Genomic DNA, 26,717 nt, shown 5'->3' with positions numbered 1-26,717 from the left:
CCAGGCCGCTAGTTCGACCCCTTGGATGCATGAAGATAGTTCCGGAGGGCCGCTAGAAGAAAGCGGGGATTGAAGGCAGACACGGGTATTACCACGCGAAGTAGCACTCAGGCTAGACATGGATGGAACGCCACAGCCAAGAGGAGGCTTGATCCCGACAGGACTGGGGGCATTAACACCAGACGATGAACCATCACGCCAAGAGCCTACACCCACATCAGGTGCGGTGGGACAGCAGAGAAGCAGGGCTACAATTGCGGTCCTAATAACCAGGATGTCAGTTACGAATCAAGTTGAATATACCTGGGAAGGCACTCCGGCGGCAGCGACATCGCAGGCACGTCAAACAGAAGCCCTGGAACAGCAGAACTTCGCACGAGGAGCGAACGTCGATCCACGGGGGCATCTGCGACCCACCGGGAGAGAGACATACATAGAACAAAGCCAGCACCGGGAACTACGGAGCCTCCTCCGGAGGGTCCCGGTGAATGCCCTCGCCTATGGAGATGGCTGCACCAGAAAGCTATGCTGACTCACCATTCACTGACGATATAGCTACAATGGCCTTACCAAAAGGATTTAGCGTCCCAACGATGACCCTCTTCGATGGAACCACAGACCCCTGTGATCATATCAGTCAATTCAAGCAGAAGATGATGGTTACTACCGCCACGGGAGCCTCAAAGGAGGCATGTATGTGTAAAGGATTCGGTTCAACCTTAACCGGAGCAGCATTACAATGGTTCGTTGGCTTGCCTAACGGGACCATAAGTTCATTCGCCGATCTGGTCAACGCTTTCAACCAACAGTTCTCCAGCAGGCGGAGAACACCCAAGCAGCCAAGTGATCTATACAGGATCGTGCAGGAGATAGGTGAGTCAATCAAAGACTACGTCACTAGGTTCAATGCGGAAAAAGTCTCAATACGAGGCTGTGATATGTCCACTGCCATCAACGCCTTCAGGCAGGGCTTGGATAAGGAATCAAACCTCTACAAAGAATTAACGATGTATCCTTGTGAGAGATTCGAGGAAGTCCAGCAGAGAGCTACTGCAGCGTTAAGGTTGGAAGAATGTGACACCCCTCGTTGAGGTAACTAAAAGAACTAGCAAAACGTGGCGGAAACACGTGATTTTAAAAACTTTTAAGGCTTCTATTGAAGTCCAACGCGGGGTATCACCAACACGATAAATAAGTTTAGACAGTTAAGTTTAAGTTTACAAAACAAGTCTATTTATTGGGGAAAAGATATCCCACGAATTAACATAGATTCGAAAAGTAGGTGAGTCTATTATGTGATAACTAAATAAGGTCCAAGGTAAGAACTCGCTAGCTCACACGGTCTTGCCCACTTAAGCTTCATCACCAACCTGTCATTCATAATAAATATGAAAGCCACAGTCAGTGGGGAGTAACTCAGGGTTCTCCCAGCCACAATATGTCAAAATACAAGTAATTAAGAATTTAATTAAACAAACAAGCATGAGGATAAATACTTACGGTGACGAGAGGATCATGATTAGTATACAAAATGCAATAAGGGTAGTTACGCATAAATGAGAGAAGAATAATTAGGTCAAACGGTCAAATATTGACTCAACTCAGATGTAAGACAAATTACAAAGTATAGACTCAAACAAGACAACCCTCTAGACTCCAACCTCTTGGTAGGACGACGATCATAATACGGTCCTAGTCTAAACCTGGCCAGACTCTCGGGATGGACGACACCCGATTCGACAAACGATACCAAATCGTATCCAAGACTCGAATTATGGTACACCTAACCGTGCCCGAACTCGAGTAACCTCAAGCGGAACCTTGTCACCTAACCGTGACCCCCGGTCCGAAAAAGGCGGAAGGAAAAATAGCCCAACTCGGAAACAATGGCACCTAACCGTGACCCAATGTCCGAGGGCAAATAAATAGGGAATGTCGAGTAGTCTCACAATGTAAAACGTCACACTCGGGTCCGAACAAGAACCATAACCATTATGCATGATCATAACATTAATGAGTCTTAAAGTAACCAATTATCGATAGGAAAGAAGATGCATGCATAGCTCAATCATTATTAGAAGTCGCAAGTGAAATAGAACAAGCAGGGGACTCCCAGCCGGGTGGTGTACCGGCCGCCGGGCCACCGGGCTGGGACAACTTCCAAAATCAGAAATTTAATAAAACTTACAGTGCACTCCCCCCCGGTCAAGAGACCGGCCGCCGGTCACCCTACTGGGACTACTGACCAAATTTCAAAACTCATAAAACCTTGATGCACTCCCGGTAGGTCACCCTACTGGGAATACACCAAATTTCCAAAAGCACATAAAACCTTCAGTGTACTCCCACCGGTCACCCATTGGCTGCCGGTCACCCTACTGGGAATACGCCCAAAACTCAAAATCACCTAAAATCCTCCGTGTACTCCCAGCCGGTCAAGAGATAGGCCACGGATCACCCTACTGGGACTACAGCTTACTAAAATTTGTCCAAAACTTACAGAAACTCCCAGCCGGTCAAGAGACCGGCCGCCGTCATCCCTACTGGGACTACTGACCTTTCTAAAATGTGCTCAAAATCTACAGGATCTCCCAGTAGGTCAAGAGATGGGCCATTGCCATCCTACTGGGACTACAAACACGCGGATTCCATGCAAAACACTTCCAAACCATTTGAAACCAACAAAAATCGTTTCCCATCAATTGTTTACGTATCCTAGCATGATTCTAACTCGGAAAAACAACATATTTGAGCATGTGAATGGGTAATTTCGGATTCAAGAGATGTAGCATGAGATTTTCATCCAAACATGTGAGAATTGCAAACAAGCATGATATTCAACATCCAAATTAGCACCAATCATGAAAGATACAACTTTTAACATTCATATGAGATTATAACTACATAAAACCACACAATTTTAACATAAAAGTCGAGTAACCCATCACCGTTACCTTTTTGCACTTCAATCTTCTAAAGACTCGTCAATGATGTAGCTATCCTCCTCCGGGTTGTCCAAGTTCTCCCTAAACACAAAAATAAAGGTATTAAGTCAAGAATCCACATCCTTGTAAGATGAGAATTTGAAATAGAGAGAAAGATGACAACTTTCTTACTTAGAAAGAAAGGAAATGAGAAAAGGAAGAGAATGGCGCGAAAAGGAACGAGATTGGTGAAGAATTGAGTGAGATATGGTGGTTTTAGGGTTAGTAAGGGAAGGTTCAACAATGGTGGGGTGGTTGTTGGGAAATTTCAGAAATTACAAGTGAGGGAGATGAAGTTGTGAGGGTTTAGTTGAGGTTTTGTGTAGAGAAAAGAGGGGGAAAAAGGCCCATGAGTCAAGTTAAGCCCAAGTAACTCAAAATGAGTCGGTATCCACTAGAATTTTCGTCCCAAGTCTACTATAACTCGAGACGGAGAATAATATTATTAAAAATCTACACTATTATTACCGTTACGATATTTTATGAAAATAAGCTTTAAATAATAATTATTTAATAAAAATTACTTAAAAGTTTATTTAAAATATAAGGAAAGGGCGGGGTGTTACAATCATCCCACCTTTTAAAAAGTTTCGCCCTCGAAACTTGAAACGAAAAGGCATTACCTTAAGAAAACAAACTAGGGTACTTGACACGCATGGAAGCCTCCGGCTCCCAAGTCTCTTCTTCTACATCACCACACTTCCACAAAACCTTCACCAAGGGCACCACTTTGCTTCTTAGCTTCTTCTCCTTCTTGTCCAAAATCTTAATCGGTCTCTCCTCGAAGGAAAGACTAGGCTCAAGCTCGGGAATCTCATTTTGCAACACATGACTAGGGTCGCTAATGTATTTCCTAAGTTGAGAAACATGAAAGACATCATGAACTTTACCCAAACTCGGGGGCAAATCCAACTTATAAGCCACGGCACCAATCCTCTTTATCACTTCATAAGGTCCAATGTACTTTGGACTCAACTTCCCTTTGACTCCAAATCTCTTTACTCCTTTCATCGGGGCCACTTTCAAGAACACTTTATCTCCAACTTCAAATTCCAAGGGTCGACGGCGAACATCGACATAGGATTTTTGACGATCTTGGGCGGCTTTCATTCTTTCACGGATGAGCTTCACTTGATCAATCGTCTCGGCTAACTTGTCGGGTCCTAGATCACGGACATCACTTGCTTGATCCCAACAAATCGGACTTCGGCATTTCCTTCCATAAAGGGCTTCATAAGGGGCCATCTTGATAGAAGCATGATAACTATTGTTGTAAGAAAATTCCACCAAAGGTAGGCTCTTCTCCCAACTAGAATGAAAATCAAGGGCACAAGCACGCAACAAGTCTTCTAGAGTTTGAATGGTCCTCTCGGATTGTCCATCGGTAGCGGCATGAAAAGCGGTACTCATCAACAACTTACTACCCATAGCATCTTGCAAAGCTTTCCAAAATCTTGAACAAAACCTCGGGTCACGATCCGAAACGATCTCCTTAGGAACACCATGGTAACGAACGATCTCTTCAACATAAGCACTAGCAAGACGGTCTAAACTCCAAGTCTCTTTGATAGGAATGAACCTAGCACACTTGGTCAACCTATCCACAACAACCCATACGACATCCTTTCCACCAACGGTCTTAGGCAAAGCCATCACAAAGTCCATGGAAATGGACTCCCACTTCCATAAAGGAACATCCAAAGGTTGTAGCAAACCACCGGGTCTCTTGTGCTCAATCTTTACTTGTTGGCAAGTAAGACATCTTCCCACATAGGACACGATGTCATTCTTCATGTTAGGCCACCAAAACTGAAGCTTCAAATCTTTATACATCTTGTCTCCTCCGGGGTGAATCGAATAAGGGGATAGATGAGCTTCATCTAGAACTCTCTTCCTCAAGTCAACGGCATCGGGCACATACATGCGTCCTCGGTAACGGAGGTAACCTCTAACATCAATCTCACAATCCTTTGCTTTCCCTTCAAGAAGCTTGGCTTGAAAACTTTTAAATGTAGCATCGTCCACAAGGCCATCTAGAATCTCACGGTGAAGAACGGGCTCGGCAACCATAGCACCAAGATAATCAAAACCACTCTCTACAAGTTGCAAATTTAACTTACGAAACTCGGCACAAAGGTCATCGGGGAGTACACGGATAGCACTCAAGGGATGAGTAGACTTCCTACTAAGGGCATCGGCAACCACATTTGCCTTTCCTTCATGATACAACAACTCCATGTCGTAATCATTCACCAATTCCAACCATCGTCGTTGTCTCATATTCAAATCCTTTTGGGTGAAGATGTACCTCAAACTCTTATGGTCGGTGTAGATACGGCAATGGACTCCAATGAGGTAGTGTCTCCACATCTTCAAAGCATGAACGATGTCGGCTAATTCCAAATCATGAGTGGGATAGTTCACCTCATGAACTCTCAATTGTCGCGAAGCATAGGCAACAACTCTTCTATTTTGCATGAGAACACAACCCAAACCCATCTTAGAAGCATCACAAAACACATCAAAATCAACTCCATCCTCGGGCAAGGTCAACACGGGGGCGGTAGTCAACCTCTTCTTCAACTCTTGGAATGCACCTTCACAAGCTTCGGTCCACACAAACTTGGTCTCTTTCTTCAAAAGTTGAGTCATTGGTCTAGCAAGCTTGGAAAAATCTTTCACAAAGCGACGGTAGTAACCCGCCAAACCCAAGGAACTACGGATTTCACCAACATCGGTTGGACTCTTCCACTCGATCACGGCTTCAATCTTCGAAGGATCTACCATGACACCATCCTTAGATATCACATGGCCTAGGAAAGACACCTTAGACAACCAAAATTCACATTTGGAGAATTTGGCAAACCACTTTTGACGACGGAGGATCTCCAAAATGATACGAAGGTGATTGGCATGCTCTTCTTCGGACTTGGAAAAGATGAGGATATCGTCGATGAAAACCACAACACACTTGTCTAAGAACTCACTAAAGGTCCGGTTCATTTGGTCCATGAAGATAGAAGGGGCATTGGTTAAACCAAAGGGCATCACCTTAAACTCGAAATGTCCATATCTCGTGCTAAAGGCGGTCTTAGGGATATCGGACTCACGAACGGGAATTTGATGATAACCGGATCTCAAATCAATCTTGGAGAAAGTAGAAGCACCCTTGAGTTGATCAAACAAATCTTCAATTCTTGGTAGAGGATACTTGTTCTTGATGGTAACACGGTTAAGCTCACGGTAGTCAATGCAAAGTCTCATGGATCCATCTTTCTTCTTCACAAAGAGAACGGGAGCACCCCAAGGCGAGGCACTAGGTCTAATGAATCCTTTCTCAATCATCTCATCAAGTTGCTTTCTCAACTCCTTCAACTCGGTTGGCGCCATACGGTACGGGGCTTTAGCAATGGGACCGGTTCCGGGTACAAGGTCGATAGAAAACTCAACATCACGCTCGGGAGGAATCCCGGGCAATTCTTCGGGAAAGACATCGGCGAACTCACAAACCACGGGCACTTCTTCGATCTTTGGTAAGGAAGGGAAGGTAGAAGTCACCACGCATAGAAAGATTTGGTAACCTTTCCTCCTCATACTTATCAACTTCAAAGCGGAAATCAATTTCACACCTTCTTGGGAACGGACTCCTCTATATGACACACGAGTGCCTAGCGGACTCTTGAGGCGAATCTTTTGGTCTCTACACTCGAATCTTGCATCATACTTTGACAACCAATCCATACCCAAAATTACATCGAATTCCTCAAGGGGAAAACGAAGTAGGTTAGCGGGGAATAAGGTTCCCGAAATAGAGATAGGAATGTCGGAGAAAGTGAGGGAACAAGAGAACATTTCTCCGGAAGGTAAGGATATAGAAGTTTCCTCACTATGAATTGGTTCAATGGCTAGCTTTTCGGAGAATTTGGAAGATATAAAAGATAAAGATGCGCCGGTATCAAATAGAATAAGGCAAGGTTGATCAAAAATCGAGAACATACCCGTAATGATATCGGGATGAGCGGCGGCTTCGGCTCGACTCATGACAAAGATAGTCCCTCTTGGCCTAGCATTTGGAGTAGGAGCATTCTTCTTCTCGGGGCAATCGGCAACACGATGTCCGGGCTTCTTACAATGAAAGCAAGTCAAGGGCTTGCCATAGCATCCAACTCCGGGGTGTAGAGCTTGTCTACAATGGTAGCACTTACGGTCCTTCTCAAGTTCATTGGTTGGTGTGGGAACTTGTCCTCTAGATTCTTGAACTCTTGGTCCTTGTCCTCCATGGTCTTGCATCCTTGGCACAAACCTTCTCTTGTTGGCATAGTTGGGAGTAGAAGGCACAAATGGTCTCTTGCCATGAAAGTTAGAACGATAAGAATGAGAAGAGGAGTGGATTTTGGAATCTTCTTCAATGGCCTTCAAAGAGCTTTCGGCCCAAATAGCATCATCATAGACTTCCACAAAGGTAGTTGAGCTTCTTCTCACCATGCTTTCCACCTTAGGATTCAACTTGTTCTTGTAGAAGTAGACACGATCCTCTTCATCTTTCACGAACTTGGAGGCATAATGAGCAAGTTCATTAAACTTGTCGGTGTAGGCTTGAATTGATAGCTTCCCTTGCTTGAATTCCATGAATTCCTTCAATCTTTGTTGCTTGAGCTCCTTAGGGTAGAAGCGAGTCTCCACAAGTGACTTGAAGCGGTTCCAATCAAAGTTGGGGTCTTGAGTAGCGGTAGGACCGGTCAAAGTCCACCACCTATCGGCTTCCTTCACAAGAAAGTGAGATGCTAACCTCACCTTGTCCTCCTCTCGGGCATCAAAGAGAGAGAAGTTCTTCTCCATATCACGAAACCACTCCGAGAGAGCAACGGGATCCACTTCACCACCATAGGTCTTAGCCTTGTTCCTTGCTAGTTGACTTGCAATCCAAGCATAACTTCCTTGACGGTTAGCTTCGGGTGCAGGGGGAGCGGGTTGAGCATTTTGTTGATTAGCAAGTACTTGAGTGAGGGCTTGCATGATAGCATTTTCCACATTGGTCGCTCGTACCATCTTTTTTGCACAAGAGCAAACAAGTTAGAACTTATCACCAAACATACACAAAAAGGCTACCAACTTAGGTCCTTAATTCTACCCATCTCTCATTCATTATTCAAGGTCAAGTAAGAATTTTAAGTTGGGGTACACGTGTGTGCGTCGGGAGCAATATATGCTCTGATACCAACTGTGACACCCCTCGTTGAGGTAACTAAAAGAACTAGCAAAACGTGGCGGAAACACGTGATTTTAAAAACTTTTAAGGCTTCTATTGAAGTCCAACGCGGGGTATCACCAACACGATAAATAAGTTTAGACAGTTAAGTTTAAGTTTACAAAACAAGTCTATTTATTGGGGAAAAGATATCCCACGAATTAACATAGATTCGAAAAGTAGGTGAGTCTATTATGTGATAACTAAATAAGGTCCAAGGTAAGAACTCGCTAGCTCACACGGTCTTGCCCACTTAAGCTTCATCACCAACCTGTCATTCATAATAAATATGAAAGCCACAGTCAGTGGGGAGTAACTCAGGGTTCTCCCAGCCACAATATGTCAAAATACAAGTAATTAAGAATTTAATTAAACAAACAAGCATGAGGATAAATACTTACGGTGACGAGAGGATCATGATTAGTATACAAAATGCAATAAGGGTAGTTACGCATAAATGAGAGAAGAATAATTAGGTCAAACGGTCAAATATTGACTCAACTCAGATGTAAGACAAATTACAAAGTATAGACTCAAACAAGACAACCCTCTAGACTCCAACCTCTTGGTAGGACGACGATCATAATACGGTCCTAGTCTAAACCTGGCCAGACTCTCGGGATGGACGACACCCGATTCGACAAACGATACCAAATCGTATCCAAGACTCGAATTATGGTACACCTAACCGTGCCCGAACTCGAGTAACCTCAAGCGGAACCTTGTCACCTAACCGTGACCCCCGGTCCGAAAAAGGCGGAAGGAAAAATAGCCCAACTCGGAAACAATTGCACCTAACCGTGACCCAATGTCCGAGGGCAAATAAATAGGGAATGTCGAGTAGTCTCACAATGTAAAACGTCACACTCGGGTCCGAACAAGAACCATAACCATTATGCATGATCATAACATTAATGAGTCTTAAAGTAACCAATTATCGATAGGAAAGAAGATGCATGCATAGCTCAATCATTATTAGAAGTCGCAAGTGAAATAGAACAAGCAGGGGACTCCCAGCCGGGTGGTGTACCGGCCGCCGGGCCACCGGCTGGGACAACATGCCAAAATCAGAAATTTAATAAAACTTACAGTGCACTCCCAGCCGGTCAGTAGACCGGCCGCCGGTCACCCGGCTGGGACTACAGCCAAATTTCAAAAACTCATAAAACCTTCAGTGCACTCCCAGCCGGTCACCCGGCTGGGAATACAGCCAAATTTCCAAAAACACATAAAACCTTCAGTGTACTCCCAGCCGGTCACCCGGCTGCCGGTCACCCGGCTGGGAATACGCCCAAAACTCAAAATCACCTAAAATCCTCAGTGTACTCCCAGCCGGTCAGTAGACCGGCCGCCGGTCACCCGGCTGGGACTACAGCTTACTAAAATTTGTCCAAAACTTACAGGAAACTCCCAGCCGGTCAGTAGACCGGCCGCCGGTCACCCGGCTGGGACTACAGCCTTTCTAAAATGTGCTCAAAATCTACAGGGATCTCCCAGCCGGTCAAGAGAGACCCACGCCTCACCCTACTGGGACTACAAACACGCGGATTCCATGCAAAACACTTCCAAACCATTTGAAACCAACAAAAATCGTTTCCCATCAATTGTTTACGTATCCTAGCATGATTCTAACTCGGAAAAACAACATATTTGAGCATGTGAATGGGTAATTTCGGATTCAAGAGATGTAGCATGAGATTTTCATCCAAACATGTGAGAATTGCAAACAAGCATGATATTCAACATCCAAATTAGCACCAATCATGAAAGATACAACTTTTAACATTCATATGAGATTATAACTACATAAAACCACACAATTTTAACATAAAAGTCGAGTAACCCATCACCGTTACCTTTTTGCACTTCAATCTTCTAAAGACTCGTCAATGATGTAGCTATCCTCCTCCGGGTTGTCCAAGTTCTCCCCTAAACACAAAAATAAAGGTATTAAGTCAAGAATCCACATCCTTGTAAGATGAGAATTTCGAAATAGAGAGAAAGATGACAACTTTCTTACTTAGAAAGAAAGGAAATGAGAAAAGGAAGAGAATGGCGCGAAAAGGAACGAGATTGGTGAAGAATTGAGTGAGATATGGTGGTTTTAGGGTTAGTAAGGGAAGGTTCAACAATGGTGGGGTGGTTGTTGGGAAATTTCAGAAATTACAAGTGAGGGAGATGAAGTTGTGAGGGTTTAGTTGAGGTTTTGTGTAGAGAAAAGAGGGGGAAAAAGGCCCATGAGTCAAGTTAAGCCCAAGTAACTCAAAATGAGTCGGTATCCACTAGAATTTTCGTCCCAAGTCTACTATAACTCGAGACGGAGAATAATATTATTAAAAATCTACACTATTATTACCGTTACGATATTTTATGAAAATAAGCTTTAAATAATAATTATTTAATAAAAATTACTTAAAAGTTTATTTAAAATATAAGGAAAGGGCGGGGTGTTACAAAGAAGATATACAGGCTAGAAAGGGTATAGCAAACTTCGACAAGACAAGCAGGAAATTCGCACCAGAAAAGAAAGACGACAGAGCTAAGCCGTACAGCAGACCCAATGTCAGCAGAATAGCAGAAAAAACTCAGCAAATTGACGATTCTCCGAATCCTCCTAAGCTATCTGAATACGGATTCAACACCGGAATGGAAGGACTGCTGAAAGCACTGAGGAGCCTGGGTGATCAGGTAAGGTGGCCGAAACCTCCCACTCAGGACCGACCCAACGACGACAGAGACAGCAACAAAAGATGCGAATGGCACCAGGACATAGGTCACAGAACAGAAGATTGCTACAAGTTGCGGAGGGAGGTGATGTTCCAGGTACGCAAGGGAAACTTGGACCACCTGTTATCGCGTGGGGGCAAGCAGGATAGAAGAGAAGCAACAAATCAGGTGCTTCCTTCTGCTCCACCCATATGCACGAAGATTATTAACGTGATAACAGGCGGATCTGAGCTAGCAGGTTTGACATATTCCGCTGCCAAGAGGAAAGCCACCGGGAGCAAACGGGGTCAACCAGAAACTTCGTACAGAGTAAGCCAGAGCAATTTACCCCCGGTAACTTTCGATGAAACTGACATGGAAAGCGGCGCAGAGCAGCATGACGATGCCCTAACTATAACGTTATCCATTGGCAATTGCACCGTACGGAAAGCATTGGTTGATACAGGGAGCTCTGTGAACCTTATCATGCTCGAAACCCTCAAAACCATGGGTTTCGATAAAGAAAACCTGATAAAGAAATCTGTGCCCCTGGTGGGATTCAGTGAGGAGACCGCGCATTCAGTAGGTGAGATAACCATCCCAACGTATATTGAAGGAGTTAATAAACTAGTGAGATACCTAGTCATCGAAGGTCCAACCACCTACAACGTGATACTAGGAAGACCGTGGTCGCATCGGATGAAGGCAAAGTGCCTTCAACATATCATCAGTGTCTCAAGTTCCCAACACCATGGGGCACGGTTACGGTAAAAGGAGATCAAGAGGAATCCAGAAACTGCTATACCCAAGCCCTCAAGGCTACAACCAAGCTCCCCTCATAGCAATTACAGGACCGGGGCAACTCGACAGAATACAAGGAGCCTCCCTCGGAGGAGCTGGACCAGATACACCTGGACGAGGAACACCCGGATAGGACAGTGTTGATTGGGGCAACTTGTAGTGAAGAGCTGCGCAACCGGCTGATTCAATTTCTCAAGAACAACATGGACTGCTTCGCTTGGTCCCACAATGATATGGTGGGCATAGACCCATCCGTTATTTTGCATAAATTAAGCGTGAACCCAAGCTGCACCCTAGTACAGCAGAAGAGAAGAAAATTTGCGGCAGAAAGAAATGAGGTCATTAACAAAGAAGTAGACAGTCTCCTGGCAGCAGATAAAATTAGAGAAGTCAGTTACCCTGAGTGGCTCTCTAACGTAGTAGTGGTGCTCAAGAAGAACGGCAAATGGAGGGTGTGCGTAGACTTCACAGATCTAAACAAAGCTTGTCCCAAGGATCCCTTCCCACTGCCACATATCGATGCAATGGTGGACGCTACTGCAGGACACGAAATACTCACTTTCCTCGATGCCTGGAGCGGTTACAATCAAATCAAGATGCATCCACAAGATCAAGAGAAAACAGCATTCATGTCGGAAAGAGGCATATATTGTTACAAGGTCATGCCCTTTGGCCTAAAGAGCGCCGAGTCCACCTATCAACGGTTGGTAAATAAAATGTTCAAGCAACAAATAGGAAAGACCATGGAAGTATACATTGACGACATGGTGGTGAAGTCTAAAAAAGCAGAAATGCACATGGAGCACTTGGCAGATACCTTCCAGACGTTAAGGGAATTTAAAATGAAACTTAATCCATCCAAGTGCTCGTTTGGGGTATCTTCAGGAAAATTCCTAGGGTATATGGTGACCCAGAGGGGAATTGAGGCAAGCAAAGAGCAGATAAGAGCAATACTCCAGCTGGAATCACCCCAGAAGCCAAAAGATGTGCAGAGGCTAGCAAGGAAGGTGGCGGCCCTAAATAGGTTCATATCAAGGGCCTCGGATAGGTGCAAACTGTTCTATGATATATTGAGGAAGAGTCAGAAATTCGAATGGACTGAAGAGCATGAAAAAGCATTCGCAGAACTCAAAAGCTACCTAAGCACGCCACCACTACTCGCGAAACCTGAGCAAGGGGAACCACTATTTTTGTATCATCGATCACACGGAAGCGTAGAAGCGCAGTCCTGGTCAAAGAACAGGAAGGAGTGCAGCATCCCGTGTATTACATTAGCAAGTCTCTGCTCCCTGCAGAGACCAGGTACACTTCCTTTGAAAAACTAGCATTGGCTTTGGTTACCGCTTCTTATAAACTGCGGCCGTACTTTGAATCTCACACCATCCATGTCATAACCAATTACCCGCTAAAGACTATTATGAGGAAGCCTAAACTTTCAGGTAGAATGACTAAGTGGTCAGTACATCTTAGTGGCTATGACTTGCAATTTGAACCCAGAATGGCGATAAAATCCCAAGCCCTAGCAGATTTCGTCTCTGACTTCTGCCCCGCCACCCGTAGGGAGGCAGAAGAAGGAATGCTGGCAATTACAGGGAATCAGGATGGTGAAATCTGGACCCTGTACATTGATGGAGCCTCAAATGCAAGAGGGGCTGGCGTAGGACTGGTCCTTCGATCTCCTAAAGGAGACGTGATAGTGCAAGCCATTAGGTGTGAGTTCAAGGCAACCAACAACGAAGCCGAGTATGAAGCTCTTATACTTGGGATGCATATGGCGTCAGGGCTCAAGGTGAGGAACCTGAGGGTATACAGTGACTCCTTACTTGTGGTAAATCATGTAAACAATGAGTATGTAGCGCGTGATCCAAAGATGATAGCTTACTTGAAAATAGCCACAGAGCGAAAGTCAAAATTCAGAACATTCAAGATAACTCAGGTGCCGCGGGAGCAGAACGTGGAGGCAGACGCTCTGGCCACGTTGGGATCCACCTTCCAGCCCGCAGAACTATCAAACATACCGATTACTCATGTGTTGACCCCAACCATCCAGGGAGAGCCAGATCAGAAACCAAAGAAAGAGGATGTACACATGCAGTGTGCACAAGGAGCCAGGATGCTGGTTTCCGCAGTAGGACGCAGGACGCAGATTGGAGGGTTCCATACCTAAATTGGCTAAGGGATGGGACACTCCCTGAAGACAGAAAGGAAGCGCAAAGTTTCAGGATAAAAGCTTCCAGATACATCATGATTGATAATATTCTCTTTAGGAAATCATTGGCAGGACCATGCCTCAGGTGCTTAGGCAAAGAGGAAGCTGAAACGGTACTGAAAGATGTGCACAGCGGAGAATGCGGGAATCACGCTGGAGGACGAAGTCTGTCAAACAAAATTTTAAGACAAGGGTATTTCTGGCCCACCATGCGCGCAGACGCAGTGAATCATGCTAAACGCTACGAGTCGTGTCAAAAGGCGGCTCCAACAATCCACCAGCCAGCAGAACCAATTCATCCGATTCCACTCTCATAAACACTTTTTTTACTCTCCAAATAAATTTCCTTTATAATCGAGTGTCAAGTAGCTCCCTTTATTACCTTCTCTGAAAGCCAGAAAAATCAAGGTATGTTTTGAAATTAACTCGGATTTAGGTTCATTTTTTTATGGTATTTTGTTATTTAATGAGCTACTCCGTATTCTTTTTTTTTTTTTTTAAATCCGAGTTAGTGAGCAGATTTTTAGTTAGTTTCATACAAATTTAGGGTTGTTATTCATATTGATACTAAAAATAAAAATGTCTTAAGGATTGTGATAATTTTTAAAGTGATTTTGGTTTTTAACTGTGTTGTTTGGTTTTGATTTATTTGTCTTTGTGATGATATGAGAGAGTAGATGTCAGGATTGAACGGTAGGGGATGGGACAACGGAGCTTACACTTACATTTTCTTGAAACTGCTTGAAGAAACAATGTCGGGCCGGGTAGTTTTGTTTGGAGGTATAAACAAGGTGCCGTTTTGGAAATCGTTCGACTTGTGAACGAAGATATTATGCTCGATCTGCCAGATAATCGGAGGAGATCGTTCTTAAAATTCGCTACGTATGAAGTTACGGAGCATGGCAAGGGTTTAAAACAGACTTATATTGATAACAAGGTCATTACTTACCCCCATAATATTTCATTTATTTCTTTTCTTTTTTTGTTAATATGTAAGCCTATCTAAAGCCTTTTATTTTTCTTCATTCTGCCCATATATTGAAGGATATGGTTGATGCCGACGAAGTTATCGCGCACTTCTCATTGTATCGGGCGGTGTTCCAAAAGTGTGAGCATAGGTTTCCTGCATTTCCGACTCTAGAGAGGGTGCTGGGCATAAAAAGAAAAAGGGCAAGGACAAACGGCAATGGCCTGCAAACCATCTCGGGTTCAGGTATGCGGACTCTAAATACCCACCTTCTGTGTTTAGCATTTGATTTAGAAGTCTTAACACAGGTTAAAACTATTTTCTATAAATCCCTCTTGTCGAAATTGATGAGACGATTTGAAGTACAATAACTACCACAATGAAGCGTATAGTGTTGATGAACTATAGGAGTGACTGTCGTAGTAGCTCTCTCAATAATGTTCTTTGTCAATGTGTTGACTTCTTAAAATCAATTAAAAGATGACATAAAGTCAAAAATTGAATTGACATAGTTTGAAAGGTTAGACTTTTGGTATTTTATGTATTATGATATTCATTTTCAATAGTGAATAATCTGTGTTGTGTTTAGTTTATTTCCTGGCATTACATCTCTGTCAGTCCTTCTTTATTATACTGCTGTTTGTCTACCTTAATTGTGGGGTAAAGCTTGTTGGTATATATGGTAGAAAGATTGAATATAAGAGAAGTATAAACACAAAATATAAGATTGTATATTATTGATGTTGTTTTCATATGTTTACAACAACATAATGCTACATATTTATACTACATAAGATACATGCAGACTATACATATTATGAAGAGTCACAACCCTTCTCTTAATAGATACATTGTTTCATACGTAACCCTTCACCCAAAGGACACATTGTTTTGTACATACTTTGAATCACATTATTCAACAAAGCTGGCGTCTTTAAGGTGTTCCAGTAACAAATTAGTCAACAAAATTGAATTGAATTGCTGGTTGTTATTTGGAGTTGAGGATCACTTGTCCTCTACTGCTTTTAAATTTCTTCAATAATATTCTGATAAAAAGAAATCACAAGCATATGGGTATGTTGCGTGCATGCCTGCCTCCAAAAATAGGTAGGTCTGAGGGAGGTTATTACATCACTACTGTATCCTTCCGTTACTACATCACTACTGCATATCAGACCCTTGAAATCTATGAGTTAAGGTATCAGTTAATCTATGTGGTTGCCATTGCGTCGTTAACCTAAAGAACAATATATTTTGGAGGTTTCTCGATCTAACTTTCTCATCTCCTTATTTTTGTGTTTTTGTGAAATCCTAATTCATCTCAAAATGTCTCAGTTTCAATGACGTGGGGCAACCTCAGCAATGCAATTACCACACAGTTAGGTGCCCTGACGAAAGGGGAACTCATTACTACATCCCAATCGGCGAATGCTTTAGCACATTTTAAAGATGACGAGGATTTGGCTCTGCTATGGTTGAAGTATACGCGTCCTGTCCAAATTAAGCATATCACGGATCTATATTAAGTATAGTATGTAACCCGTTTTATTCTCAAGATATAGTGTTCTTTAGGTTAACGACGCAATGGCAACCACATAGATTAACTGATACCTTAACTCATAGATTTCAAGAGTCTGATATGCAGTAGTGATGTAGTAACTGAAGGATACAGTAGTGATGTAATAACCTCCCTCAGACCTACTTATTTTTGGAGGCAGGCATGCACGCAACATACCCATATGCTTGTGATTTCTTTTTATCAGAATATTATTGAAGAAATTTAAAAGCAGTAGAGGACAAGTGATCCTCAACTCCAAATAACAACCAGTAATTCAATTCAATTTTGTTGACTAATTTGTTACTGGAACACCTTAAAGACGCCAGCTTTGTTGAATAATGTGATTCAAAGTATGTACAAAAGAATGTGTCCTTTGGGTGAAGGGTTACGTATGAAACAATGTATCTATTAAGAGAAGGGTTGTGACTCTTCATAATATGTATAGTCTGCATATATCTTATGTAGTATAAATATGTAGCATTATGTTGTTGTAAACATATGAAAACAACATCAATAATATACAATCTTATATTTTGTGTTTATACTTCTCTTATATTCAATCTTTCTACCATATATACCAACAAGCTTTACCCCACAATTAAGGTAGACAAACAACAGTATAATGAAGAAGGACTGACAGAGATGTAATGCCAGGAAATAAACTAAACACACACAGATTATTCACTATTGAAAATGAATATCATAATACATAAAATACCAAAAGTCTAACCTTTCAAACTATGTCAATTCAATTCTTGACTTTATGTCATCTTTTAATTGATTTTATGAAGTCAACACATTGACAAAGAACATTATTGAGAGAGCTACTACGACAGCCACTCCTATAGTTCATCAACACTATACGCTTTATTGTGGTAGTTATTATACTTCAAATCGTCTCATCAATTTCGACAAGAGGGATTTATAGAAAATAGTTTTAACCCGTGTTAAGACTTCTAAATCAAATGCTAAACACTGAAGGTGGGTATTTAGAGTCCGCATACCTGAACCCGAGATGGTTTGCAGGCCATTGCCGTTTGTCCTTGCCCTTTTCCTTTTTATGCCCAGCACCCTCTCTAGAGTCGGAAATGCAGGAAACCTATGCTCACACTTTTGGAACACCGGCCGATACAATGAGAAGTGCGCGATAACTTCGTCGGCATCAACCATATCCTTCAATATATGGGCAGAATGAAGAAAAATAAAAGGCTTTAGATAGGCTTACATATTAACAAAAAAAGAAAAGAAATAAATGAAATATTATGGGGGTAAGTAATGACCTTGTTATCAATATAAGTCTGTTTTAAACCCTTGCCATGCTCCGTAACTTCATACGTAGCGAATTTTAAGAACGATCTCCTCCGATTATCTGGCAGATCGAGCATAATATCTTCGTTCAGCCTGTCAGTAAACGATTTCCAAAACGGCACCTTGTTTATACCTCCGAACAAAACTACCCGGCCCGACATTGTTTCTTCAAGCAGTTTCAAGAAAATGTAAGTGTAAGCTCCGTTGTCCCATCCCCTACCGTTCAATCCTGACATCTACTCTCTCATATCATCACAAAGACAAATAAATCAAAACCAAACAACACAGTTAAAAACCAAAATCACTTTAAAAATTATCACAATCCTTAAGACATTTTTATTTTTAGTATCAATATGAATAACAACCCTAAATTTGTATGAAACTAACTAAAAATCTGCTGACTAACTCGGATTTTTTAAAAAAAAAAAAAAGAATACGGAGTAGCTCATTAAATAACAAAATACCATAAAAAAATGAACCTAAATCCGAGTTAATTTCAAAACATACCTTGATTTTTCTGACTTTCAGAGAAGGTAATAAAGGGAGCTACTTGACACTCGATTATAAAGGAAATTTATTTGGAGAGTAAAAAAAGTGTTTATGAGAGTGGTTGGGAGTTTGGGACTTCCGTTCTAACAGTAGGAAGTACACGGTTTTTCTTTTATATATTACACTAATTTTTTTTGCAGAACATCTTCCAATTCGGGCACACATTTTCAGGGTACAAGTAGCCTAAAAAATACTAAGACAGCCCTTCTATGTTTGGCGGGGCCCCACAAAATAGATAGTAAAGGTATGGTAGGGAAAATCCACGTGAATTAATGGGAGGCCTTAATATTGGATAGTAAGTCAAACGTATTAGCTCGATGTATTTGGTACCGGGTTAGCTCGATGTATTTGGTCACCTTCTTGTACCTCGTTTATTAGCTCAATAATCTCCTATGACCCGTTGACGAATACCTCCTTATTACGTATTCCTTAGCCGTTTATTATAAATACAAAATAATAATATGTTTCACTGCATTCATGCGATAGGGAAAGATTAAAGTCTCAATATACATCTTGCAAGAAAAGGAGTTCACACTAAAGTTAGGTTCACAATAAACATGAACAAAGGACCCTTGCTTACCAATAAGTCTAAGACGGGTATATCCGTCTTGAGAATAAAACGGGTTACATACTATACTTAATATAGATCCGTGATATGCTTAATTTGGACAGGACGCGTATACTTCAACCATAGAAGAGCCAAATCCTCGTCATCTTTAAAATGTGCTAAAGCATTCGCCGATTGGGATGTAGTAATGAGTTCCCCGTTCGTCAGGGCACCTAACTGTGTGGTAATTGCATTGCTGAGGTTGCCCCACGTCATTGAAACTGAGACATTTTGAGATGAATTAGGATTTCACAAAAACACAAAAATAAGGAGATGAGAAAGTTAGATCGAGAAACCACCAAAATATAGTGTTCTTTAGGTTAACGACGCAATGACAACCACATAGATTAACTGATACCTTAACTCATAGATTTCAAGGGTCTGATATGCAGTAGTGATGTAGTAACGGAAGGATACAGTAGTGATGTAATAACCTCCCTCAGACCTACCTATTTTTGGAGGCAGGCATGCACGCAACATACCCATATGCTTGTGATTTCTTTTTATCAGAATATTATTGAAGAAATTTAAAAGCAGTAGAGGACAAGTGATCCTCAACTCCAAATAACAACCAGCAATTTAATTCAATTTTGTTGACTAATTTGTTACTGGAACACCTTAAAGACGCCAGCTTTGTTGAATAATGTGATTCAAAGTATGTACAAAACAATGTGTCCTTTGGGTGAAGGGTTACGTATGAAACAATGTATCTATTAAGAGAAGGGTTGTGACTCTTCATAATATGTATAGTCTGCATGTATCTTGTGTAGTATAAATATGTAGCATTATGTTGTTGTAAACATATGAAAACATTATCAATAATATACAATCTTATATTTTGTGTTTATACTTCTCTTATATTCAATCTTTCTACCATATATACCAACAAGATTTACCCCACAATTAAGGTAGACAAACAGCAGTATAATGAAGAAGGACTGACAGAGATGTAATGCCAGGAAATAAACTAAACACACACAGATTATTCACTATTGAAAATGAATATCATAATACATAAAATACCAAAAGTCTAACCTTTCAAACTATGTCAATTCAATTCTTGACTTTATGTCATCTTTTAATTGATTTTAAGAAGTCAACACATTGACAAAGAACATTATTGAGAGAGCTACTACGACAGCCACTCCTATAGTTCATCAACACTATACGCTTTATTGTGGTAGTTATTATACTTCAAATCGTCTCATCAATTTCGACAAGAGGGATTTATAGAAAATAGTTTTAACCCGTGTTAAGACTTCTAAATCAAATGCTAAACACAGAAGGTGGGTATTTAGAGTCCGCATACCTGAACCCGAGATGGTTTGCAGGCCACTGCCGTTTGTCCTTGCCCTTTTTCTTTTTATGCCCAGCACCCTCTCTAGAGTCGGAAATGCAGGAAACCTATGCTCACACTTTTGGAACACCGCCCGATACAATGAGAAGTGCGCGATAACTTCGTCGGCATCAACCATATCCTTCAATATATGGGCAGAATGAAGAAAAATAAAAGGCTTTAGATATGCTTACATATTAACAAAAAAAGAAAAGAAATAAATGAAATATTATGGGAGTAAGTAATGACCTTGTTATCAATATAAGTCTGTTTTAAACCCTTGCCATGCTCCGTAACTTCATACGTAGCGAATTTTAAGAACGATCTCCTCTGATTATCTGGCAGATCGAGCATAATATCTTCGTTCAGCCTGTCAGTAAACGATTTCCAAAACGGCACCTTGTTTATACCTCCGAACAAAACTACCCGGCCCGACATTGTTTCTTCAAGCAGTTTCAAGAAAATGTAAGTGTAAGCTCCGTTGTCCCATCCCCTACCGTTCAATCCTGACATCTACTCTCTCATATCATCACAAAGACAAATAAATCAAAACCAAACAACACAGTTAAAAACCAAAATCACTTTAAAAATTATCACAATCCTTAAGACATTTTTATTTTTTAGTATCAATATGAATAACAACCCTAAATTTGTATGAAACTAACTAAAAATCTGCTCACTAACTCGGATTTTTAAAAAAAAAAAAAAAAAAAGAATACGGAGTAGCTCATTAAATAACAAAATACCATAAAAAAATGAACCTAAATCCGAGTTAATTTCAAAACATACCTTGATTTTTCTGACTTTCAGAGAAGGTAATAAAGGGAGCTACTTGACACTCGATTATAAAGGAAATTTATTTGGAGAATAAAAAAAGTGTTTATGAGAGTGGTTGGGAGTTTGGGACTTCCGTTCTAACAGTAGGAAGTACACGGTTTTTCTTTTATATATTACACTATTTTTTTTTGCAGAACATCTTCCAATTCGGGCACACATTTTCAGGGTACAAATAGCCTAAAAAATACTAAGACAGCCCTTCTATGTTTGGCGGGGCCCCACAAAATAGATAGTAAAGGTGTGGTAGGGAAAATCCACGTGAATTAATGGGAGGCCTTAATATTGGATAGTAAGTCAAACGTATTAGCTCGATGTATTTGGTACCGGGTTAGCTCGATGTATTTGGTCACCTTCTTGTACCTCATTTATTAGCTCAATAATCTCCTATGACCCCTGATTTGAATACCTCCTTATTACGTATTCCTTAGCCGTTTATTATAAATACAAAATAATAATATGTTTCACTGCATTCATGCGATAGGGAAAGATTAAAGTCTCAATATACATCTTGCAAGAAAAGGAGTTCACACTAAAGTTAGGTTCACAATAAACATGAACAAAGGACCCTTGCTTACCAATAAGTCTAAGACGGGTATATCCGTCTTGAGAATAAAACGGGTTACATACTATACTTAATATAGATCCGTGATATGCTTAATTTGGACAGGACGCGTATACTTCAACCATAGAAGAGCCAAATCCTCGTCATCTTTAAAATGTGCTAAAGCATTCGCCGATTGGGATGTAGTAATGAGTTCCCCGTTCGTCAGGGCACCTAACTGTGTGGTAATTGCATTGCTGAGGTTGCCCCACGTCATTGAAACTGAGACATTTTGAGATGAATTAGGATTTCACAAAAACACAAAAATAAGGAGATGAGAAAGTTAGATCGAGAAACCTCCAAAATATAGTGTTCTTTAGGTTAACAACGCAATGGCAACCACATAGATTAACTGATACCTTAACTCATAGATTTCAAGGGTCTGATATGCAGTAGTGATGTAGTAACGGAAGGATACAGTAGTGATGTAATAACCTCCCTCAGACCTACCTATTTTTGGAGGCAGGCATGCACGCAACATACCCATATGCTTGTGATTTCTTTTTATCAGAATATTATTGAAGAAATTTAAAAGCAGTAGAGGACAAGTGATCCTCAACTCCAAATAACAACCAGCAATTCAATTCAATTTTGTTGACTAATTTATTCTTTGGAACACCTTAAAGACGCCTTGAGCTTTGTTGAATAATGTGATTCAAAGTATGTACAAAACAATGTGTCCTTTGGGTGAAGGGTTACGTATGAAACAATGTATCTATTAAGAGAAGGGTTGTGACTCTTCATAATATGTATAGTCTGCATGTATCTTATGTAGTATAAATATGTAGCATTATGTTGTTGTAAACATATGAAAACAACATTAATAATATACAATCTTATATTTTGTGTTTATACTTCTCTTATATTCAATCTTTCTACCATATATACCAACAAGCTTTACCCCACAATTAAGGTAGACAAACAGCAGTATAATGAAGAAGGACTGACAGAGATGTAATGCCAGAAAATAAACTAAACACACACAGATTATTCACTATTGAAAATGAATATCATAATACATAAAATACCAAAATTCTAACCTTTCAAACTATGTCAATTCAATTCTTGACTTTATGTCATCTTTTAATTGATTTTAAGAAGTCAACACATTGACAAAGAACATTATTGAGAGAGCTACTACGACAGCCACTCCTATAGTTCATCAACACTATACGCTTTATTGTGGTAGTTATTATACTTCAAATCGTCTCATCAATTTCGACAAGAGGGATTTATAGAAAATAGTTTTAACCCGTGTTAAGACTTCTAAATCAAATGCTAAACACTGAAGGTGGGTATTTAGAGTCCGCATACCTGAACCCGAGATGGTTTGCAGGCCACTGCCGTTTGTCCTTGCCCTTTTTCTTTTTATGCCCAGCACCCTCTCTAGAGTCGGAAATGCAGGAAACCTATGCTCACACTTTTGGAACACCGCCCGATACAATGAGAAGTGCGCGATAACTTCGTCGGCATCAACCATATCCTTCAATATATGGGCAGAATGAAGAAAAATAAAAGGCTTTAGATATGCTTACATATTAACAAAAAAAGAAAAGAAATAAATGAAATATTATGGGGGTAAGTAATGACCTTGTTATCAATATAAGTCTGTTTTAAACCCTTGCCATGCTCCGTAACTTCATACGTAGCGAATTTTAAGAACGATCTCCTCTGATTATCTGGCAGATCGAGCATAATATCTTCGTTCAGCCTGTCAGTAAACGATTTCCAAAACGGCACCTTGTTTATACCTCCGAACAAAACTACCCGGCCCGACATTGTTTCTTCAAGCAGTTTCAAGAAAATGTAAGTGTAAGCTCCGTTGTCCCATCCCCTACCGTTCAATCCTGACATCTACTCTCTCATATCATCACAAAGACAAATAAATCAAAACCAAACAACACAGTTAAAAACCAAAATCACTTTAAAAATTATCACAATCCTTAAGACATTTTTATTTTTAGTATCAATATGAATAACAACCCTAAATTTGTATGAAACTAACTAAAAATCTGCTCACTAACTCGGATTTAAAAAAAAAAAAAAAAAAAGAATACGGAGTAGCTCATTAAATAACAAAATACCATAAAAAAATGAACCTAAATCCGAGTTAATTTCAAAACATACCTTGATTTTTATGGCTTTCAGAGAAGGTAATAAAGGGAGCTACTTGACACTCGATTATAAAGGAAATTTATTTGGAGTGTAAAAAAAGTGTTTATGAGAGTGGTTGGGAGTTTGGGACTTCCGTTCTAACAGTAGGAAGTACACGGTTTTTCTTTTATATTTTACACTATTTTTTTTTGCAGAACATCTTCCAATTCGGGCACACATTTTCAGGGTACAAATAGCCTAAAAAATACTAAGACAGCCCTTCTATGTTTGGCGGGGCCCCACAAAATAGATAGTAAAGGTGTGGTAGGGAAAATCCCCATAATATTTCATTTCTTTCTTTTCTTTTTTTGTTAATATGTAAGCCTATCTAAAGCCTTTTATTTTTCTTCATTCTGCCCATATATTGAAGGATATGGTTGATGCCGACGAAGTTATCGCGCACTTCTCATTGTATCGGGCGGTGTTCCAAAAGTGGGTAAGCTGCCCAGGGCTCCAGGAAACAGAGTGTATATGCTAGTTATGACCGATTACTTCTCAAAATGGATTGAAGCAGAAGCAATGACAGAGGTAAAGGAGCAACAGGTGATCTCTTTCATCAAGCGCAACATCATAAGCAGATTTGGGATACCATCCGTGATCATATGCGATAATGGGTCCCAGTCCATATCAGACAACACCGAGGGCTTCTATGCAAGATGGAACATAACACTGAGAAAATCAGCCCCCAGATATCCACAAACCAACGGCCAAGCCGAGTCCAGCAATAAAATCATTGTGGAGAACCTCGTAAAACTATTTGGAAGAGTTGGGGGAAAATGGGCGGATGAACTACCACCGGTACTCTGGTGGGATAGAACAACACCTAAAATGGCAACTGGTCAAACTCCGTTTAGCCTTGTTTACGGAGCGGAGGCAGTGATACCTTCGGAAGTTCTGGTACCCACGCACAGATACAGCTGTCAGACGGCAGAGCAGAACAAAGTCGAAATGGCCAGAAGTCTGGATACAGTTGATGAGCTACGAGAAAGTGCCTACATACGTATGGCATCGTATAAGCAATCTGTCGCAAGGACGTACAACAAAAATGTCAAGATAAGGACCCTTGAAGTGGGGGACCTTGTACTCAGAAAGGTATTCGAAAATACCAAGAACCACAAAGCAGGCAAATTTGCCTACAAATGGGAAGGGCCATATCAGGTCGAAAGCGTTGTCAAGAATGGGGCATACAGGTTGATGACCATGCACGGTCGAATCCTGGATAAACCCTGGAACATCCGTCACTTGAAACGGTACTTTGTCTGACAAAGTGCCAAAGCTTTAGTGTACAAAGGACCTTTCGAAAATCCGTGAAGCAAAAAAAAAAAAAAGGGGGGGGGGGGGGGGGGGGGGGTTAGTGTATGCTTTAGGTGTTAGTATTTTACACAAACTCTTTTTTCTTTTAGTTTTTCTTTTTTTAGTCAGAAAGAGTCGTTTTTAAACCAAGTAGTACAGGATGTGGCTTCCTGGATCCAGGTGTTGCCCTGGAACACCATGAGACAGCACCAGGTAATTTGCACTACTTTAGACTTTATAACGCTTCTACGAAGAAAGGCTTTGGTACTAATGTTGGTTACTTATCAGATGAGGCACACTTTGAGGGTCCAGCCCCTGCCATGTGAGGCTACGAAGACGTTTATCTTAAGTCAAGCCACATGGAGAGCATACGCCGAGGTAGCGCGCAGGGTTCGGCATACTAAGACCACCCATACCTTAACGTTAACTCAGTAATTCCTTAGCTAGCTATGTCGTAGATCAAAGGGTGCACACACGGATTTCAAACGTCTGGAACCACAAGGAACGCAACATTCCTTGTTAGTCAGAAACATTCAATGGAGGTAAGCTCTAAATCAGCTAACCCTAGTGATAAGATATTTTACGTCATGGGTAAAATATGTTATCAAAAGCCTGTCGCCAGAAACAGGAGTTGCGCACCTGGAGCCAGGTCAGCTTCCTGGGTATATCTATGTGGAAACAAAACTCCAGAAATCAATGGCAAAACGCAAGTATAACAAAAGTAGGGCCTAGAAACCAGGGCCCAGAGCTACTTTAAGTTAGGGCACCTGCTACCTTTAGCAGGCGCCATCAAAAGTTCAAAACCTGCACACCAGCAGGCACAAAATGGATCAAAACAAGAAAGAAAATAGTTTTTTACAAAACTTGCGCCACACAGGGCCAAGTCCCCAGATAATTTGAAATAAAATTTAAGAGAGGTCAATCCTCTCGATAATCGCTTCTACGACCATTGCTCGCTCCCATGCTCTGTTTGCTTCTCCGTTGCAGGTGCCTGAACAGCCTCAGGAGTTGCAGAGGCGCCATCACCAGCCTCCCCAGCCAGGATCTCCTCGACAGTCCCAGATATGGCTCCAGAAATATCCATGGTTGTGTACTCAGGCTCCGGATTGGCGGCCCGGCCGGGGAGGGAACAGGCGCTCGGTCCATGCCATTGGGAAATGCACGAGCAAACTGCGCGGCTCCTCCTCCAGGTTCCAGGACTTGTGCCTCCCCTCAGTATAAGCACGGATACAGTCGATCCGCCCCTCAAAAGCAGTGTAGGCACCCACATTTTTGGCTAGCTCAGCCATCTCTTCAGCACGGGCCTCTGCCTTAGTCAAACCAGCAGTCAGAACACAGTTGGCCTCCTGGGTCCTCGCCAGCTGATCTTTAGCTGCCTCCTTCTCTTTTAGAGCCGCTTGGAGCTGCTCCTTCAACTTAGCACAGGTAGCTGTGAGCTCCTTGTTCTTCCAAACGGAGACCAGACATTCAACCTTGGCTCTCTGCAGCATCTTACGAAGGTAAAGGGAAGATTGGAGAGCCTGAAGTAAAAAGCACGTTAGTCATGAAAGCACAAGGGC

At 41.4% G+C, this 26,717-nt stretch overlaps 3 protein-coding genes across 3 annotated transcripts; all 3 read left to right on the top strand.

The window, feature by feature from the left end:
- Positions 1 to 506: 506 nt before the first annotated feature.
- LOC141650816 (uncharacterized) lies at positions 507 to 11,709 on the top strand. Its single transcript, XM_074458691.1, has 2 exons — positions 507 to 1,063; positions 10,674 to 11,709. The coding sequence occupies exons 1-2, from the start codon at positions 507 to 509 to the stop codon at positions 11,707 to 11,709; spliced, it is 1,593 nt and encodes a 530-aa protein (XP_074314792.1).
- A 794-nt stretch (positions 11,710 to 12,503) lies between these two features.
- LOC141650800 (uncharacterized) lies at positions 12,504 to 13,906 on the top strand. The gene is made up of 2 exons (XM_074458690.1): positions 12,504 to 13,041; positions 13,179 to 13,906. The coding sequence occupies exons 1-2, from the start codon at positions 12,504 to 12,506 to the stop codon at positions 13,904 to 13,906; spliced, it is 1,266 nt and encodes a 421-aa protein (XP_074314791.1).
- A 10,439-nt stretch (positions 13,907 to 24,345) lies between these two features.
- On the top strand, positions 24,346 to 25,484 carry LOC141650784 (uncharacterized). The gene is made up of 2 exons (XM_074458689.1): positions 24,346 to 24,957; positions 25,284 to 25,484. The coding sequence occupies exons 1-2, from the start codon at positions 24,346 to 24,348 to the stop codon at positions 25,482 to 25,484; spliced, it is 813 nt and encodes a 270-aa protein (XP_074314790.1).
- Positions 25,485 to 26,717: the final 1,233 nt, after the last annotated feature.

This window comes from Silene latifolia, chromosome 1 (assembly GCF_048544455.1).
Source record: "Silene latifolia isolate original U9 population chromosome 1, ASM4854445v1, whole genome shotgun sequence".
NCBI classification, from domain to species: domain Eukaryota; kingdom Viridiplantae; phylum Streptophyta; class Magnoliopsida; order Caryophyllales; family Caryophyllaceae; genus Silene; species Silene latifolia.
Note: the sequence above shows the minus strand (reverse complement) of the source record. Positions and strands in the feature narration are given on the sequence as shown.